The sequence below is a fragment of the Magnolia sinica genome, chromosome 2 (genome assembly GCF_029962835.1).
Source record: "Magnolia sinica isolate HGM2019 chromosome 2, MsV1, whole genome shotgun sequence".
Classification (NCBI taxonomy): domain Eukaryota; kingdom Viridiplantae; phylum Streptophyta; class Magnoliopsida; order Magnoliales; family Magnoliaceae; genus Magnolia; species Magnolia sinica.
This window is the reverse complement of record NC_080574.1, coordinates 38948711-38967479: the sequence shown is the minus strand read 5'-3', so window position 1 is coordinate 38967479 and position 18769 is coordinate 38948711. Positions and strand designations below refer to the sequence as shown.

Sequence of the window (18769 nt, the reverse complement as noted above, 5' to 3'; positions counted from 1 at the left end):
TAAATAGCAAGCCGTATTAACAGTCTCAGCCATAGCTCCTTGCCTAACACAGCATTACTCATCATACTTCGAGCTCTTTCCAAAAGAGTCTGATTCATACACTCCACCACACCGTTCTACTTTGGTGTATGTCTTACTATGTTATGCCTCACGATCCCCTCATTCTTACAAAATAGATTTAAGTTCCTTCGAAGTAAACTCGACATAGTTATCAGTCCTCAGAACTTTCAACTGTCGCCCTGACTGTCTAAGTAGTAAAAATATCGCAATATCACTGGCTAAATATGTAGACTAGTTCTCAATTAGCAACATTGACAAAAATACAGTGTCCAATACACGATATTAACTAAATGGATGCAAATGGATATTATCCTAATTATGAATGCGTCCATATTTTACACATCTCTCCACTATTTCACATATTTCAATTACTCAACTATCATACACAGACATATGCCTCTCACATTTCTTTGGGTCCCAAATTTCAGAAACTCGTATTGCACAGTTTTTCATCAATGTGTTGCACAGTGAAGACATGTATTTATGTGCAGATATCATGAGTACAGAATTTATTTTTCCCAAAAAGGTGCTGTGGAGAAATAACTGAACATAAACTAAAAACCAATGGACACTTTTTTTTTAGAGAGTTGACCAAAAAAAAAAGTTATTGAGAAAGCGCCAAAGACAATAAAGAAAGAAAGAAGAAAAAAGAAAAAAAAAAAAAAAAAAGCAGCCCCCAACAGAAGAGCCCCAACAAAATCAAACCCCAAAGGATCAACAACTCAGAAAAGACCCACACCCCACACAGCCCAAGAAGCATCAACCCCATTCCTGAGAGTAGGTCCAAAATTTTGCAATAGCCCAATCAACACTGTGGCTAGAATAATGAAAGCATCTTCAGTTCCTTTCTTCCCAGATTGCCCAAATTGATGGACACTGTGGGTAAGAAGAAACGAAAGAGTACAAAAACTAGAGAACAATATCAGCATCCACTCGACCCTGATGGGAAATTCTACACTTCATGAAAACATAAAGTTTGAGCGAACATTAGTGGGTCCAAATTAGTATGAACAGTGGTGAGAGGGACACAAACACACCCATATAATTGTTGTTTGAAATTTACAGATCATAATCAAAGATAAAAAAGAAAGCTGCAAAACCAGAAGAGTTCGTAAATAACGAATAACATACCTGTACCCAGCTCGAACTGTAAGCAAACTTTTATGAGTTGAAATCTTTGCTTTCTGCCAGCGAATGGGATTGATAGAAAAGTTAACAAGACCACAGTTCACAAGGCATTGCCCTGATTGCTTCACTGGAGAACCTTCATGAGAAATTTTGACAAGGATTATACAAGCTGACAGACTTCAAGAACAGTAGAATTATAATCAACCAGAAAGAAAAAAAAAAGAGTAGAAACATCAACAAAAAAAAGAATCAGCATTCACAAGTAGGTTATGAACTGATTTAATGCTTACAAATGCCAAGTGTATTATACATCCATAAGAAACTGACACAATAGTGCGCATGCATACTAAGACATCTCATGAATAAATAAAAGAACTAGCATTCCACAACAGTGAACTAGTAAGTTAAAAATATGAAGTAGCAAAAGGGCTGTCACAAACCTGCTAAAATAACCACATAATGGAAATAAAAAGGGTAAGCTAAAAATAAACCTGACAAATTTCCAGTAATATTAATGAGTTTATGGTTGAAATAGAATACTTAACTAATTCCAAAGAATTACATGATACTTCAATCATGAGTTATTTGCTTCTGACAGGTTTTTGTAATATTTGGCGACCACAGACCACCCTAAAAGATTCAGATAACAGCTTCCATTATCTAGCGAATGTGGAACAAGCAGAATAACCACTTCCTATGGTGGGCGATGAATTGCATAGTGCAATTGAGAGGATTTCATGTGACTCACTGAAAAAGTGAATGTTCATGCTTCTCCTCATTGGGTATGAATGTTTCTTTCGCCAGACAGGATCATAATTGTCCATACAGACTACAAACCAGGGGATTTTCTTCATGATACCCACGATTCCACAATCATCTGACCTGCAAGACCAGTTAGTCTCACTGAGACAGCTAAGCCAGGATCTCAAGTACATGAGCTGGCTTCACAAACCTTTTTACACTTACACCCACCAATTCAGATAACCGCAAGCTCCTTGATATCATATGGATTACTTCTCAGGTCCCACACCAAAGCACTTCAACCATATCTTTGACAAGCATGCTAATCTTCTGCTGGGTTTCAGTGTATAAGCTATTAATGCGATCCAGAGCTTGTTGCATCCAAGAATCAAAGACAAAAAGGAGGAGTTCAACTTACTTTGTGAATTTCCCTGGGACACAGAAATACTACCCAATTCATGCAAGACAAGAATGGAGCAAACAAGCAGGAAGATCATCAAGACAATAATTTTGAAGAACTTTGTCATTTGTGACATCCCAATCAAATAATGAAATTTTAGAATTCTGTATTTTCCCTCTTTTCTAATAGGGGTATATTCATCATTTTAAAACTTGTCAGTTTGATTTTTATTTTATTTTTTTATCAAATAATCAATGATGGTTTCCTTTTGATACAATTTCATAAAGGGAGCAAGAAGATTTGATTCACATTTAGGATTTTTCTATTTTTAACTATTTTCCGTAGTTTTCATGAGGGTTCAAATGACTAGATATCAGTGTTTTAATTAGCAAATAGCGTGTAGCATAGCATTCACCCCTCTAAAGCATGAGGCGTAAGCTACACGCTACTTCTAAATTTTAACGAAGGTTGTGCTTGGTTCCGCTAGATATCATGAAATTTCATGATATTTGGCACCAAATTGGTCCCATTAACAATGAAATTTTATGATATTTGGTGCAACCAAACACAACCTAAAATAATAGGAAAAATAGACAAAGATTAAGTATAAAGGTAAAGAAAGAGTAACATAACTTATTTAATATTGTTACTTATATTATTTTACTAAAATTATTAAAAAGCTTAACTAATTTTTATTGAAATTTGAAAAATGTAACAAAACATTGAAACATTAATGGATTTTAATGTTTTACTGAAAAGTAACTTTTTTTTAACTGAAAAGTAACTTGCATGAGCTACATAGTGTGTAACGTAGGCTATATAGCATGTAGCATATACAAATTACCATGTAGCATCTACACACAATTTAAGCTATTTTCATGAGCGAAACGTTAAGGCTAAGCTACACTACGTAGTGGAAGCTACACACTACAAAGTAAAGCTATTTAAAACAATGATAGATATATTTTCTAGATCTCACGGGAACTTTTGGGTTTTTGGTCTTCTCAATTGTAATTTATAAATATTAGTAGCATGGATGAAAATGAGAAGCGAAGAGTTAATACTTAGAGATTCTCTAAAGTTCGGGAGGTGAATTCTTGAAATATATTGGGTATGATGCTTAATACACATGGTGTGATGCTATGGCCAGGTGAGGTGTGACACTCCATCAATGATTAGTGCAATACTAGTCATAATTGGACCATGCAAACAACTTATGCTGTAATGTTGAAACTTCTGAATCTAGTCAACAATTTTCAGATTTGTTCTAATTATTTCTTATAGGAGAATTAAGATATGAGATTGTGGGTCGAGCATGACCCTCAACAGTCATCCTGAATCAAACTCTCCCATGTAGCCAAGAACCAAAGTCAATAGCAGATATACTTGCCGGCAATTCAGAGATACGTCACTAAAACACCGGAAAAGCACCAATATTTTGGCAAACATCCACAGTGATTCATAGGATCATAAAAGAAGATCACCATTGCCATCATAAAAGATTTTTAGGGCACAATAACTGGGCCAGTTGCTCTGCAGTGCCCACCTGAAGAGACAGTTATTTTGATGAAATTTTGGAAGCAGTGCATTAATGTTTTTCTTGTTCTTGGTTTATAATTTTTGTTGAACCCTTTTTTTTTTTTTTTTTTTTTTGTAAATTTCAAATTGACAGGGTCAGGTCATGTGATGCAATAGATCATAGGATTACATATCTGTTTTCAATTGCCCTCTTCAAAACACGACGTAATAGGGGATAAGCGGGGATGATCCCAGCTCCTCCACTAAATATGAGTAATTGGAGGACTTCAATCGCTGATTCAACAACTGCAATTTCGAGCAACTAGAAACAATTTTTCAGTAGTTTAACCGAGTTTCCAGACCAACAATGAAGTAACATACATGGGAATCGGAAGACAGTTGATGGAAAGGAGACCAACTTTGCTATGGTCACCATGTGCTGCACACTACATCGACCTCATCTTAGAAGATATTGGAAGGAGGACGAAAGTCATAACATTGGTTGAAAGGGGAAGGGAAGTAACAACATTCATCTACAACCACAACCTAGTCGTCGCCATAATGAGGAAGTACACAAAGGGTAGAGAGCAGCTTAGGCTTGTGCCAACAAGATTTGCAACAAACTTTATAATCCTTCAAAGTTTATATGAGCATCGGGGAGAGTTGTCCAAGATGTTTGCTTCATGAGATTAGCTTAATACAAAATACGGGAAGAAGACATCAAGGGCACCGGTCAATGTCGTCGCAACTATACAACAAATATTGAAAAAGTGTTGCAAACATCCTAAAGGTGATGGAACCACCGATGAGTCATTTGTCTTGTCGAATCAGATGAGGTACCTACCATGGGCTTCCTCTACGACGCCAGGGATAAGCCAAAGCTTGCTATCAAGCGGGATTCTAAACACCATATGATTTACTGAAAGATGATTGACAAGCATTGGACGAAGTAGCTTCATCATCATCTTCATGCAGCAGCTAAACTCTTAGTTATGCACTTATTCTTCTTGTCTTTGACCATTAAATAAATTGATGGATACTAAATTCATTATTGCAATGTAGGATACATTTTAAATCCAAGATACAGATATGCTCAATCATATAATGAGGACAAGAAGGTTCGTATCGGGCTTAAAAATGTGATAAAAATATTAGAGCCCAACTTAGATAGGCAAATAAGGGCATTGAATGAAGTACACCTATGAAAATCTTTAGCCTTTAACTTATTGGTCTTTAATTTTATTATCTACGTTCTTTAAAGCTTAAAGTCTTTAACATTGTGATGTATAATGTGTCATCCACACTTGGAAATATATACACTACGCCAGGGTAGTTTCTCCGATGCCATTGCACAAAAGGCAATCTATTAGACTGCTTAATAGTTACTAATATTGGCATTATTCTACAAATTGTAGAATCTCATGTAAGATTAGAGCTTGATAGTTTACAAAGTAAGCAACGTAAGTATTTTTCCCATACAGCCAATTGGTGGATGCATTATGGAGAGATTGCACCAACTCTCAGGTCGATTCAAGGTGTCCCGTATCGGTATCGGTTGGCGTAACGGTGACCTCCAAAACCGATACGGATACGGGGTCGTGACGGCGATACGGGGGCGTAACGGCCCGTAACGGCGTAAAAAAAATTTTTTGCCAAAAAAATATAAAAAAATATGTATTAAATCCGGAATATTCTAAGCATTCCAAATATGCATTCATTTATAAATTGGAACACGTTTATGGTGGTGTAACGGTCCACTCTTTGGTGAGAAGCTGTATCGGACTGTCTGATTAATTTTTGAACCAAGTAACCTGAATTTGACTACAAAATGTATATATTTAATTTTCTAAATATCTAATTTATATACTTAACAATTTAATATCTTTCTCCTAGTAGTTCTTTAAAAAAATGAAATTAAATTTAGGTAGATGGCGTTGCCAATTTCGGGCTGACTTGGAGGACCAATCTATGCCCCAAATTAGCCTCAAATTCATGCAATTTATTGTCATTATCCCACTTATGTATTAGTAGACATTTATTGGATAGTGAATCATGAAAAAAACCAAAAGGCCCTATTTTAAAAAATAAGAGTACACCGAATAACAATTAAAAACTATTCAAATAATTTGATTTTGGCATTGTGAGTTAGCAATTGCAGTTTATAATTTAATCAGTAAATTTTAAGTTAATATGTCTTTGGTACAATTTTTTATGGCCTCAAATTAGGTGAGACTTGGATTGTGAAGTGTAGCACACATGTCAAAATTTTTTGGGCCCCACGCATGATGAATGTGTTATATCTAAACCGTCCATTCATTTGACGAGATTGTCTTAAGACTTGACACGAAAAATAATACAGATCTAACTATCAAGTGGACCACACCCCAAAAAGCAATGGGGGATTGAACGTCTACCATTGAAAACTTTTTTGGGATCACATGACTTTTAGATCAATATAAAATTTGTTTTTCCTCTTCATTCGGGTCTTTTTGACCTTATGAACAAATTGGATGGAAAATAAATGTTACGGTGGGCCTACGAATTGTTTAACGGTGAAAATCATCACCTCCGCTGCTATTTTTGGTGTGGTCCGGACGGTCCTTGGATACGATTCATTTTTTAGGTAATGTTATAAAATAATATTTAAAAATAGATGAACGGTGTGGATATAATAAATACATCACTGTGGAGCCTATAAAACTTTGATCTCCTTTGAACCGTTCGTACAACGCGGAGCTCGAGGAGTGTCAGCGCTCGTCGCAGCGTGACACGTAACGACAGCAGCTTACGCTGCCCAAAAAAAAAAAAAAAGAGGGAAGGAGAGAGGGAAACCGAAAAGAAAAAAGAGGGAAAGAAGAGAAGAAAAAAGAGGGAAAGAGGGAAAGAACAGAGAGGGAGAGAGAGAGAGAGAGAAGAAGGAGGAGGAGGAGGAGGCCGCAGCCGCAGCAGGCCGAGAAGAGGAAGAAGAAGAAGAAGAAGAAGAAGAGAGAGAAGAAGAAGAGGAAAAGAAAGGAAAAAGGTTAGGGTTTTTTTATTTATTTTCTTCTCTTTTTTTTTCCAAGGCCCGTAACAGCCGTTACGGGTCAGTAACGGCTGTTACGCCCGTAACGTGCCCGTAACGGCCGTTACGTGTACAAAAAAGGGACTCGGCCAATACAGCCCCGTATCGCGTAACGGGTACCACCGTTACCGTTACGTATCAGCCGTTACGGCCGATACGTAACTGTTTTGGGACACCTAGGGTCGATTGCAATCAAAGTTCTACGCCAAACAATTTCTTACCCTAGCTACAAGAGGAATTGGAGTTGTTTTACGCTCATTCATTCAAAGAATAGAAATAGAATACAGACCAGGACGTTAGACCGGCTCATTTATATGCATTACAATATGAAGCTGCAATTGCGGAATTCAAGGCGTGTGCAAATTTAGTTGAAGAGGGCGACTTCTGTCCAATAAACTTGGACCACATTTACAATGAGGATGACCCACTACCACCTTGGTTGGAAGAAAGTGATAAATACGTAGAAGAACACAATGAAGAAATCGAGATCAATTATCCAAAAATATGCATAGCGCAGCAACAGAGTCGTGTCGTTATCTTGGATCTAGAGAGGTCTCCACCTCCTCAAGAGAAGATAAGAAGCAGCGACAGAGAAGACACCGAAACAAATGATAGTGGGGACAATGATGATGATGCACCTATTGGTCCTGCCATTGACATTGCCCAACCCACCATAAAACTATCTACACGTCACGAGGTTGATTAGCATCGACGGACTAGAGGCCGCACATACAAGTGCAATGAGCCACAATATGACCACTCAGGAGCACAAGGGAAGCATCATAGAGAGGTGGCACTAATGGCACAACAGGAGATGGAGAACCCAGACATCAGACTATTGTCGTTTATGAATATGGATAAGACGATTCATATGGGTATGGCCAATATGTAGAACATATTCATACACATTCATGTTGGACTAGTTCTGTTCGAGTATACGGTCAATATATGGAATATAGATATCCGTATCCAGATCAAAGCTCTACATCGTCCTAGTTTCATTCACAGTTTCAGTACGAGCAGTGCCAAGTCCAAGGACGGATATAAGTACGGCTATGGTGAATACAGGTCGTCATTTGACACTTATTCTCACCTAGATTCCACACAGCAAATGCCTAGTGGTAGTGAGAATCGAGGTCAATCATCCTCAGGATTCCTTGATTTGGTCTTCCCCACAGGATCTGGTAATTACTATGGATATGCAACTCCTCCACAGCCACAGCCACAGCCACAGCTACATTAGTATGACGACGACGCAGAGGTCGATTAGCCACAGGGAGCAAGGTTTTCTTTCTAGTGGTGATTAGAGTATGTTGGTGGTATGTTTACATTACGGCAGTAAAGGCTGATACATATTGGTAACAACCATGACTGTTACGCGATACGGGAGCGAAAAGGTGCAGCTAGTTTTCTGAGACCATATCGGCCGTTACAGGGGTTGTATAGGCCGTTATAGGGCATAACACCATTACCCCTTAACAGTCGAAAAACGGTCATCTTTTTTTCTATTTAAATTCATTTTTCTCCTCATTTTTTCACTTTCTTATTCCAAATACTTTCCTAGATTATTCTACAATATACTTCGAACACTTTTACTATATTTTTTAGGATTAAAACCGTAAATTGAAGCGATTTGGGCGAATAGAAACTTTGATGGCCATTTTTTTCAAAAAATAAAAAGTAGTATTTATGCTTGTTTTCCGATTTCTAGTTCTAATGCTCAATTGTAATATGTAAATATTAGAGACATATAACCATGTTCACAAATTCACTAGACAATCAAATACAAATGTCACCAAAGAGTGACCATTACGCTATCATAAACATGTTTAAAACAAAAAATCAATATATATTTAGAATATTTACATTATTCTAGATTTTCTAAATATTTTTTCAGAACTTTTCGAACAATTTTTTTTTTCAACTGTTACAGGGATCATAATGGTCGTTACGCCACCATATCAACCGATACGGTCGATACCTATATTGATAACGATGGTGAACATTACAACCACCATTACCAATACGGAATACATTTATTCACACAAATGGTTTACTATAAACTATATCACTTTATAATAATAATGTTTTTTTTATTTTTTCTATGCATGAGACATTGTCCATTCTCCAATCCATTCACTTAATATGTTACTTATACAGTATCTTTATATTACATCCATGAATATAATCCATCATTGTCTTCTTTTTTTATAACGTCAGGATGTCCCTGCCTCATTTTGAGGTGAGATTATACCATGTAGATGCACGCAATCACCCCCAAATCACATTTATTAGGTAATCCCAGGGAAGGAAATCGAACTCGTGTCTATGACGAGCACACCCACGATGCTAACCGTTCGCCCAATCCCCATGATACTAATATTATCTTATCTATATTGAATCATTGATAAAATATATTTAGAAAATGAAATATATGAATTTTACAGCCAAATGAAGACTATCAGGTTCATAAAATCAATAAACATTAAACCAAAGATTGGATCGTTACGCCATCATAAACATGTTGAAAATAAAAAATAAAAAATAAAAATAAAAACGTATTTGCAATCCTCTAATTAAATGGGATTTCTCCCATATTTTTTCATAATTTTCTAACAAAAAAAAAAAATTAACCGTTACAGGGGGGCGTAACGGCCATTACGCCCCTGTAACGGTAACGCCAGTGCCCGTTACGGGCACTATTACCGTTACAGAATACCTTGGTTGGAGGTAGCTTTTATACTCATTGCATTCATACTTGCATTGCATCCATGATTTCATTTTACTGATTTTAGTAATTGATACTTTTAGCTACACACTTATACCATATGCTTATTGTACCCATTGTAGTTTATCTTACCTTGGGAGTAGAGATGTACCCACTGAGCAATGTTGTCAAAATCGTTATCATATCGCAAATTGTAAAAGGGGTCAAATTATATCGAATTACAAATCGTATTGTAAATCGTAAATCATAAGATTTTTTCTAATTTTAAAAATACATATAAAACACATGAAAAAATATAAGTAAATCAAAAAAGATTAAAAACTCATTAATCATCCATTTCCCATCAACATGTACCAAAAAAAGTAATACATATCATGATATTATCAATTGAGAAAATCTATATTGTATACATATCATGATAGTAAAGTATTCTCATCTTTTTCCTTTATTTTCTTTAATTGTCTTTTAAAAAAATTACCTTAAAAAACGTACAATAGTCCTTCAATAATTTTGTTCTTTTGTACCTTTCTTGAGTGTAGCATCATGTTCGAAAAAATGGCATTCAATTCCATTGTGAATAGTGTCTTGATTTCAAAATCTCCAAAGAAAAAATGGCATTCTCCTCCTCTCTCTCTAAAAAAAATGAGGATATATTTAATAAGGGAGTGCCTTTTTATGTTTTGTGAGCAAAAGGGTACAAAGAAAGAAGCAATTTTGAATAAAAAATTAAATTTTTTTATTTTTTAAGTAATTTTTGGGCCCAATTATGCAATTTACGATTATCATACGATTCAATGCGATTATCATATGATTCTATACAATTAGTACGCTTATTTAGGATTTACAATTTAGGTGTATGATTCAAATTGAATACCCATACAATACGATATAAATCGTACGATTTATATCGTGAATCATACGATTTTGATAACACTACCATTGAGGTTATAAAGCTCATTCCATCTGTCATCTTTTTCAGGGAATCTTAGCCAGCCGAGGTAGTTGAGCGAGAAGAGAAACTATATCCCATTTGGCTTAGTCTTTCTTTTGGAAATGTAATAATGTAACTAAATAGTTGTATATATATTTGGAAATAAAATATAATCCCATCTTCAATACAAATGTTAGCCAAAACATCACAAGAGACCACAAATCAATCTAGAGTCAGGAATTAATATTATATGTGAATACAATCACGAATATCGTGAGTGCAATACACTAAACATGTAATTACAAATATTTGGAACTGTGATTGTGTGCAATCTCAGACATTATATCTTGCAACTAGGAGTCCTAATATACAAAATAAAACATGTTTAACCCATGGTTGATCCCTTCCTGAGAGCCACCCCAAGTGATAGCAGATGGGCAACTAGAAAACAATGTTGATGCAAATTGGTGCCAATAGGTAACTAGAAACCTAATAATGGGGGATGGAAGAATTCAGGTCTGAATAACAAAAATAAAAGAATATGAAATTTCAAGATGCAGCACATCTAGGGTTTAAGGGAAAGGGTCGGTTGACTTGTGGGGCCTAGAGAAGACTTCTCCTTTTATATACTTTAAGGCCCCCCATCATCTCTCCCTGATTTGGAAAAACTTTACCCCGGCGAGTTAGCAGCTTGGTACCTCTCATACAAATCTGGATTAAGACATTGAAAATCAGAAGATGTAATCCATGTGCAATCGAAAATTGGTCTACCCTTCCATTTTACAAGGAACTTGTGATATCTGCCATCCTTAGTAGACATCAATTGATTGTCGTACAGATCTTTAATCTCTTCGCTTATAGTAGGCACAGGAGGCAACCTTCTAGTTTGCTCTCCGTATCCTTCATCTTCATGGGCGCCATGATAAATAATCAAGTCTCCAACATTGAATGTTGAGCTAATACGCAAATCTTCTAGCAACTCTAAAACATAAGCATTAGCGCTGATTTTCTTCAATATTTTGAAGGGATTAACACTCCTAGAGTGAAGTTTTTGGTACTTCCCTATAGGAAATCTTTCTGGTCGGAGACATAGCATCACTTTGTCACCCTCCTTGAATTCCACGAAGCACTGATGCAAATCAGCTTGCGCTTTATACTTTTCATTGTTGGTTGCAATCTTCCTTGTTTCCTCTTCATGGATGTCACACATATGTTGGGCAAAGTTTCAGCCTCCTTGCACAGTCATGCATCTATATGCAGGGCAATCAAATCAATGGGTTGTCTTGGTTTCATTCCCAACACTACCTCTGGTTTCATTCCCAACACTGCCTCAAATGGTGACAATCCAGTTGACCAATTAACTGAACTGTTATAAGCAAATTCAGCCATATAAAGAATCTGATCCCACCTCGAAACATGGTCACCAACTAATCACTGTAGTAGATTTCCCAAACTCTAGTTAATCACCTCTGTCTAACCATCTGTTCGAGGATGATATGCAACCAAACTTAAGCTTGGTGCTCATAATCTTCCATAAAGTTTTCCGAAAGTAGCTAATAAACTTCACATCCCTATCGAATAAAATAAATTTTGGCACACCGTGTAAGCGAACCACCTACCGAAAGAACAAGGTGGCTGTCTTCAGAGCATCTGAGCTCTTAGAGCAAGGAATAAAATGAGTCATCTTAAAAAAAGCGATCTACTACAACAAAGATGGAATCATTTCCTCATACGGTCTTCGGCAAAACCACAAAATCCATACTGATATCTTGCCATGACTCTTGTGGCATGGGCAACGATGTGTATAAACTATAAACCTAAATTTTGCTTGTGTTTTGGTAAGTTGGAAAATTCGACATTGTTGCACCCATCTCGCCCCGTCTCACTTCAATGAAGGCCAATAAAATCTATCTTCTACTAGAGCAACTGTTTTATCACGCCCAAAATGATTGTTGAGGCCACATGAGCATGATTCTAGCATCACATGCTACCGTAGACAAGTGATGGATATACATAGAAACATTTCAAAGAAGAGATACCCATCATGCACACTAAACTTTGGGTGACTTGCTTGCTGCCCGGCATAAAAATCTGCATAAATCTGCCCAAAATCACCATCTCCCTAGCTGTCACGCTTTATCTGGTTGAAGCCAATCACCTCTACTGACGTTGTTGCCAACAAGTGGGTTCTTCTACTCAATGCATCAGTCGCTTTGTTCTCAACTCCTAACCTATGTTCCAGCACAAAGGTGAATTCTTGGAGATAAGCACTTCATTTGGCATACCTATGACTTAACTTCTTCTAGGAATTGAGATACTTGAGTGCTTCATGGTCAGAATAAAGAACAAACTCTTTGCCGATAAGGAAATGCCGTCAATGCCACAACGCCTACACCACTGCGTAAAATTCCACATCATATGTTGAGTACTTCTATTTAGCTTAATTCAACTTTTCACTAAAGTAAGCCACCGTGTGTCCATCTTGACTAAGTAACCCTCCAATACTTACGTGAGAAGCATCACAAGCAACTTCAAAGACTTTGTTGAAGTCCGGCAACTAAAAAACTAGGGTTGTAGTCATTTTAGTTTTAATATCTTTGAAGTTCAAAAGCTTTAGCCGCTGCCTTGGTCCACATAAACTGTCCCTTTTTCAAACACAAGTAAACAGTGCCATGATGGTGCTAAAATTTCTGATAAATCTCCTGTAGAAGGTAGCTAACCCATGGAAACTTCGCACTTCATGCACATTAGTAGCAATAGGCCAGTCTTGTATTGCTTTTACTTTATCCGGGTCAGCTTTTACACCACATGAAGAGACCACAAAGCCAAGAAAGATCACACTTGCACTTACAAAAGTGCACTTCTTCAAGTTAATGTAGAGTTTTTCTTTTTTGAGAACTCTCATAACTTGTTGAAGGTGATCAATATTCTCCTCTTTGCTATATACAAATATACCATCAAAATAGAAAACAATGAAGCGACCGATAACGAGACACAGTACCTGATTCATTACTCGCATGAAGGTGCTAGGAGCATTGGTCAATCCGAAAGGCATAACCAACCATTTGTAGAGCCCATCCGTTGTTTTGAATGTTGTCTTCCACTCATCACCAGGTCAGATCCATAATTGGTGGTAGTCACTTCTCAAGTCAATCTTTGAAAAGAATCTGGAATCAACCAACATGTCAACCATATCATCAAGTCATGGTATTGAAAAGTAGTACTTGATGGTTATTTTATTTATGGCACGGTTGTCCACACACATTTGCCAACTCCCGTCTTTCTTTGGTGTCAACAAAGCCAGGACAGCTCACGGACTAAGGCTTTCTTTGATAGCCTTTCTACAACAATTCATCGACCTGCCTTTTCAAGTTGGTATCCTTCGTTGGATTCATCTTGTAGGCTAGTAGGTTAGGAAGCACGAACCCCGAGACGAAGTCAACAACATGTTGAATATCCCTCATAGGTGAGAATTCATCAAGTACCAGATCTGAAAATTCAAACATCACCCTTTCTACTTTTGGATTCATCACTTGCCCCTTTTTCCAAACCTTGTCTTTAACCTCCCACGTCACTAGAGCATACATAACACCTCCCTCTTTACTCTCTTCCTCAAATTGTCTCATAAATAAGACATTGGATGACTTCTTTGGCTCGGCTCTCTTTTTCATTGGTTCATTTGCTTTCATAGGCATAAGAAGAATCTTCTTGCCATTAAATTTGAAGGTAAATGTGTTAGCCTCTCTGTCACTGAACACCTTTCGGTCATAAAGCCAAGGCCTCCCAAGAAGAATATGAGAAATGTTCATGGAAACTGCATCACACCAAATGGAATCTTCATAGTGGCCTATCTTGAAGTTCGCCAAACCCCTCTTGGATACTGAAATAGTCATGTCATTGACCCATGCAATCTTATAGAGTTGTGGGTGTGCTACAAGTGATACCACATTTGAACAACTTCCCCCATCAATAATCAGGTTGCATACTTTATCACCACACTTGACTCTGGTTTGGAAAAGAGTAGTCCGTTGCCAATCTTCGGTCTCTTCGTTCTTAGGAGCTACAAGTACTCTCCGAACAACTGCAAATATTTCGTCTTCCGAGCCACATTCATAGGTGTCTTCTTGTTGTTCATCGGCCTCACATGGATCTTTTTCCCCTGCGGATTCATTATCCCCTTCTTCCGTACAAAAAGAATTAACTTTCCGAGGGCAATGTACTACACAATCAACTCTCTGGCAATGGCGCCAAATCTTCTCCCAACGAACTGCAAGTTGTTGCTCATTTTTTAGAGCTAATTGGAATGCATCATCTATTCCATAAAGTTTCACAGTAATCATCTCTTTGAATTTCATATCTAAGGCCTGATTTGACACGAGAGAGAGTATGATGTTCCTCCTCATTAATTTGACAACGGGTCGTGAGCTCATTGAAGCGCTCAATGTATTCTTCCACTATCATGCTCCCTTGTCGAAGTTTGGCCAGTTGTTCATAAAGCATATCCTCATAAAACCAAAGGTGGCAAGTCAAGTCAATACATACGATCTTCCACACTTCTCCACCAAACACGAGCATGCCCCTTAAGCTTCATCTTCGCAAATCGGATTCAACGATCATTATCCATGCTGTACCATTCAAAGTAATCGTCCAATGCTGTCAACCAATCAAGAAATTGTTTCAGCTCCCACTTGCCAATGAAATCAAGCACGTCTATTCTCACTTTCTTCGTAATATCATTAGCCACATAGTTATGTTTAGGTTCATCCCCTCCAAAATACATTGGTAGTCTCCATAAACGCACCTCGTGGAGGAATAGGCCGCTCCCGAGTAGCTCTATTGGCAGTTAAATTAGAAGGTGTCAATGGATGCTCTCGAGGAAGATCATCGACCTCACCTTCTTCCTCCGCCACATGTTGTCTAGAAGTCTCACCATCTCTCGTGTCATGTGTAGGATTTGCGAGCACACGATTTCCATCATTCCTTGACTCTGTCACTCCACTCGCATCTCTAATGCATACATGTGACATACAAAGTAGTCGATTTGATCCGCCATGCCTACAAGCATCCCGTTGTACATCCATAAATCTCCCACGATAGGATCTGCCTATGCGAGTTGACATTGTGGCAAACTCAACTCTAATACCAATTTGATAGTGAGTGAACAACTAGAATAACGATGTTGATGCAAACTAGTGCCTACAGGTAACTAGAAACCTAATAATGGGTGATGGAAGAATTAGAGACTGAATAACAAAAATAAAAGAAATCTGAGAATTCAGAATGCAACAGATCTAGGGTTTAAGGGAAAGAGGAAATAGCGAGGAGGCTTAGGGTTTTATATATATAGAAAGAGAAGAGCTAGGGAAACCAATTGAGAGCTTTGTCTAGCCCAGTGGAATGGAGGAAACACAACCTCCAAGTTAGGCTAAGGATGGGAATGGGATGGGAATGATCTAGGGATTTGAAAGTTCACAACCCGAAAATCTTAGATGTGACCTTAGATGATCTTTAAGGGTTGATGGGTTTGTCTAAATTCAGAATAAAGAAAAACAAATGAGATTCAAAAGTTTGAAATAGAAAATGTAAAAGTAAGAAGAGAAGAAGAAGACTACAGAAGATTAGAGGAGGGAAAGAGATATGTTTCACCATGGAATCAACACCAATGATGATCTTGGAGTCAGCACCAAGACGAAGGAGAGGAATCGGCACCTCTACCAGGCACCCCCCCCCAAAAAAACAAAAAACAAAAAACTACTAGGCTGAGTTACAGAAAAATACTTATTACTAAAATACCTCTGCAATCAACTTTTCTTAATTAAAATCACATGTACGTGCTGGGCTGAAGGAGGCCCAGCCGCACCACTTATTTTGGCCTTCTAAAGTGGTTGGTTGACTTGTGGGGCCCCACCCTAACCTTATTTCTCCTTTTATATAGTTTAAGGCCCCCATCACCAAGTCACACATGAACAGGCTAAACTCTATTTTGAGATCATGCACAAACACATTCAACCTTGAAAGCACTTTGTGCCATGGAGATGCTGACATCATCAAGGGCTGATTCAGTCCCTATCTTGGGGCTCCAAACCTTGCATATGAAGGCTACTTTGTTATCCCTATGGATGCAACTGTTGGCCATTTTGGGTCCCATTTTGGAACTGCTAGGGCCCACTTCAGCCCCTAGAACTTCCCTGGATCGTCAGTCACACTTGCATCTTCATTCTTGGGGCCCAGATTTCTCATTTGCATCATAAATTGTCTATAGGATAGAATCCATAAGCAAGCAATGGGAATTTATTTCATTTATTTCATGGAAAAAAAAAACAGTGAATTGTTCCTTTTTATCATATTTGCTTGATTTCATTTGGTTGAATTCATGGTCTTTTGGACCTTCCGAAGGGGGAACATCAACTGATGTGTCACTACAAAGGAAACCAGATGTATGGTTTTTCTACGATCAGAACTGTTGATCTGGCTGGCCTCTGTGTGGATGGACTATGGTTCAAAAATGAAATCACTGTAATTGGACGACTTCGACCATCCAGTTATCATGAGATTTTCCCGTGAAATGTGGACCACTGCTCTAACTTTTTTAAGTCGCCACGCATCAGATTCCTACCACTGTCAATCTTTAACCCTTTGGGATGTGGCCTATGCACATGACGACCCATCAGAACAGTCTAAATCACCAAAAAGGCTTAGTCTAAATCACCAAAAGGCTTATCATGTGTGTTGTGAGGTGCTTCTTTTTTATTTTTCTGATAACAACCTATCCATATTGCGGCCCACCAGATCAACCATCTGATCGCAAAAGGTGGACCACCCTGTTAAGTTGATGGGCTGAACAAAATGAAAATCTTGTTTGGAGGAGCATCACCTCATCGTAGAATTTACCAAACATCAAACTCAAACACATTAAAAAAATAAATCCTATTATGAAGTACATTTTCGCATACATGTGGCAGTGGTCATGACCATCGGTCTGATGGACCGTCGCTTGGAAAGACCATCAGACAATCCTGACCATTATGAGCTTTTCTCATCCACCGCGGACCATCACTCATGTTTCACTAGACTCTTGAGTTAAATCCATCAATTTACAGACCGTTATAGATCACCCCGATTTTCGGTGCAATCGCCCAGCCACATGATGGGCCCCACAAATCCACAGTGTTGATCAAGGTGAACAAGTGCCACGTGTACAGTGAAGATGTTCCAGTAGGAATTCCTAAAAATGAAGAAATTAAAATAAAAAGATCCAGAACTGTCGAATCGACGGATTCCAGCATGCAATCAAGAACTATAATTACAAATAAAAACGAAATATAAGAAGAGATTAAACGAGATGAACAGATCAAAGAAACAGAAATTTGGGGAAAATTAAGAAAATTAAAATAATAAAATACCGGGAAATGAAGGGAAGTCGACGCTTCTGGTTGAAATGATGGAATGCCCGAGAGCAGATGTCATCGTTCCTTATCCTGCGCCAGAGGTGCGTAGGTTAAAATGGGGTTTTGCTTTCTGAGAGCATGCGATGGAAGGGAAGATGAAGGGAATATAAATCCAATAACAGGTCATTTGCTTCAGTTAAATTAATTCGATGATATCGAGAGGGTATACATATTTGATACGATCCTCGGCATTAGAAAGAACGAGGATTGGCTGCGACCGCGGATGCAGCCAAGTAGGTGCGACCCTCACCGTGGGGCCCACATCGATGTATGCTCTGTATATCCACGCTGTCCATTCATTTTAACAGCTTATTTGAGGATATTTTTCAAAAAATGAAGCAGATACAAATCTCAGGTGGACCACACAGTAGGAATTGAATTCCAATCATTAAAAGCTTCTTCGGGCCACAAAAGATGTGTTTTCCCTTCATCAACAGGTTGGGTGTTAAAGAAGCATTACGGTGGACGCCAGTAAGTATTTAATGGTAGGTGTTCAATGAGCACTTTTCCCTACGGTGTGGTCCACTTGAGATTTATATCTGCTTCGTCTTTAGGACTATTTACTAAATAAGTCGGGAAAACGGATGGGCGGCTTGGATATATAAGGCATGCATCGAGGTGGGCCCCACGGTCAGGCATCAGCTGATCCGCGTCCGCATCATGACATGCGTCCTGTACTAGTGTGTTTTTTTGGAGTACGTGGAAGTGGGCCATGGACTGTGATCTAGACAATGGGGACGCCGACTGGGTACTA

General features: G+C 38.0%; 1 protein-coding gene across 1 annotated transcript in view; it reads right to left on the bottom strand.

The window, feature by feature from the left end:
• The window catches only part of LOC131236988 (uncharacterized), a 58546-nt gene extending 40390 nt beyond the window's left edge, over positions 1–18156 (bottom strand). The window contains exons 1-2 of the mRNA XM_058234590.1: positions 17971–18156; positions 1192–1324 (exon numbers count right to left, since the gene is read on the bottom strand). Of these exons, the coding sequence (XP_058090573.1) occupies positions 1192–1324; positions 17971–18034 (197 nt within the window). The 5' untranslated portion in view covers positions 18035–18156. The remainder of the gene's footprint in view (positions 1–1191; positions 1325–17970) is intronic.
• Positions 18157–18769: the final 613 nt, after the last annotated feature.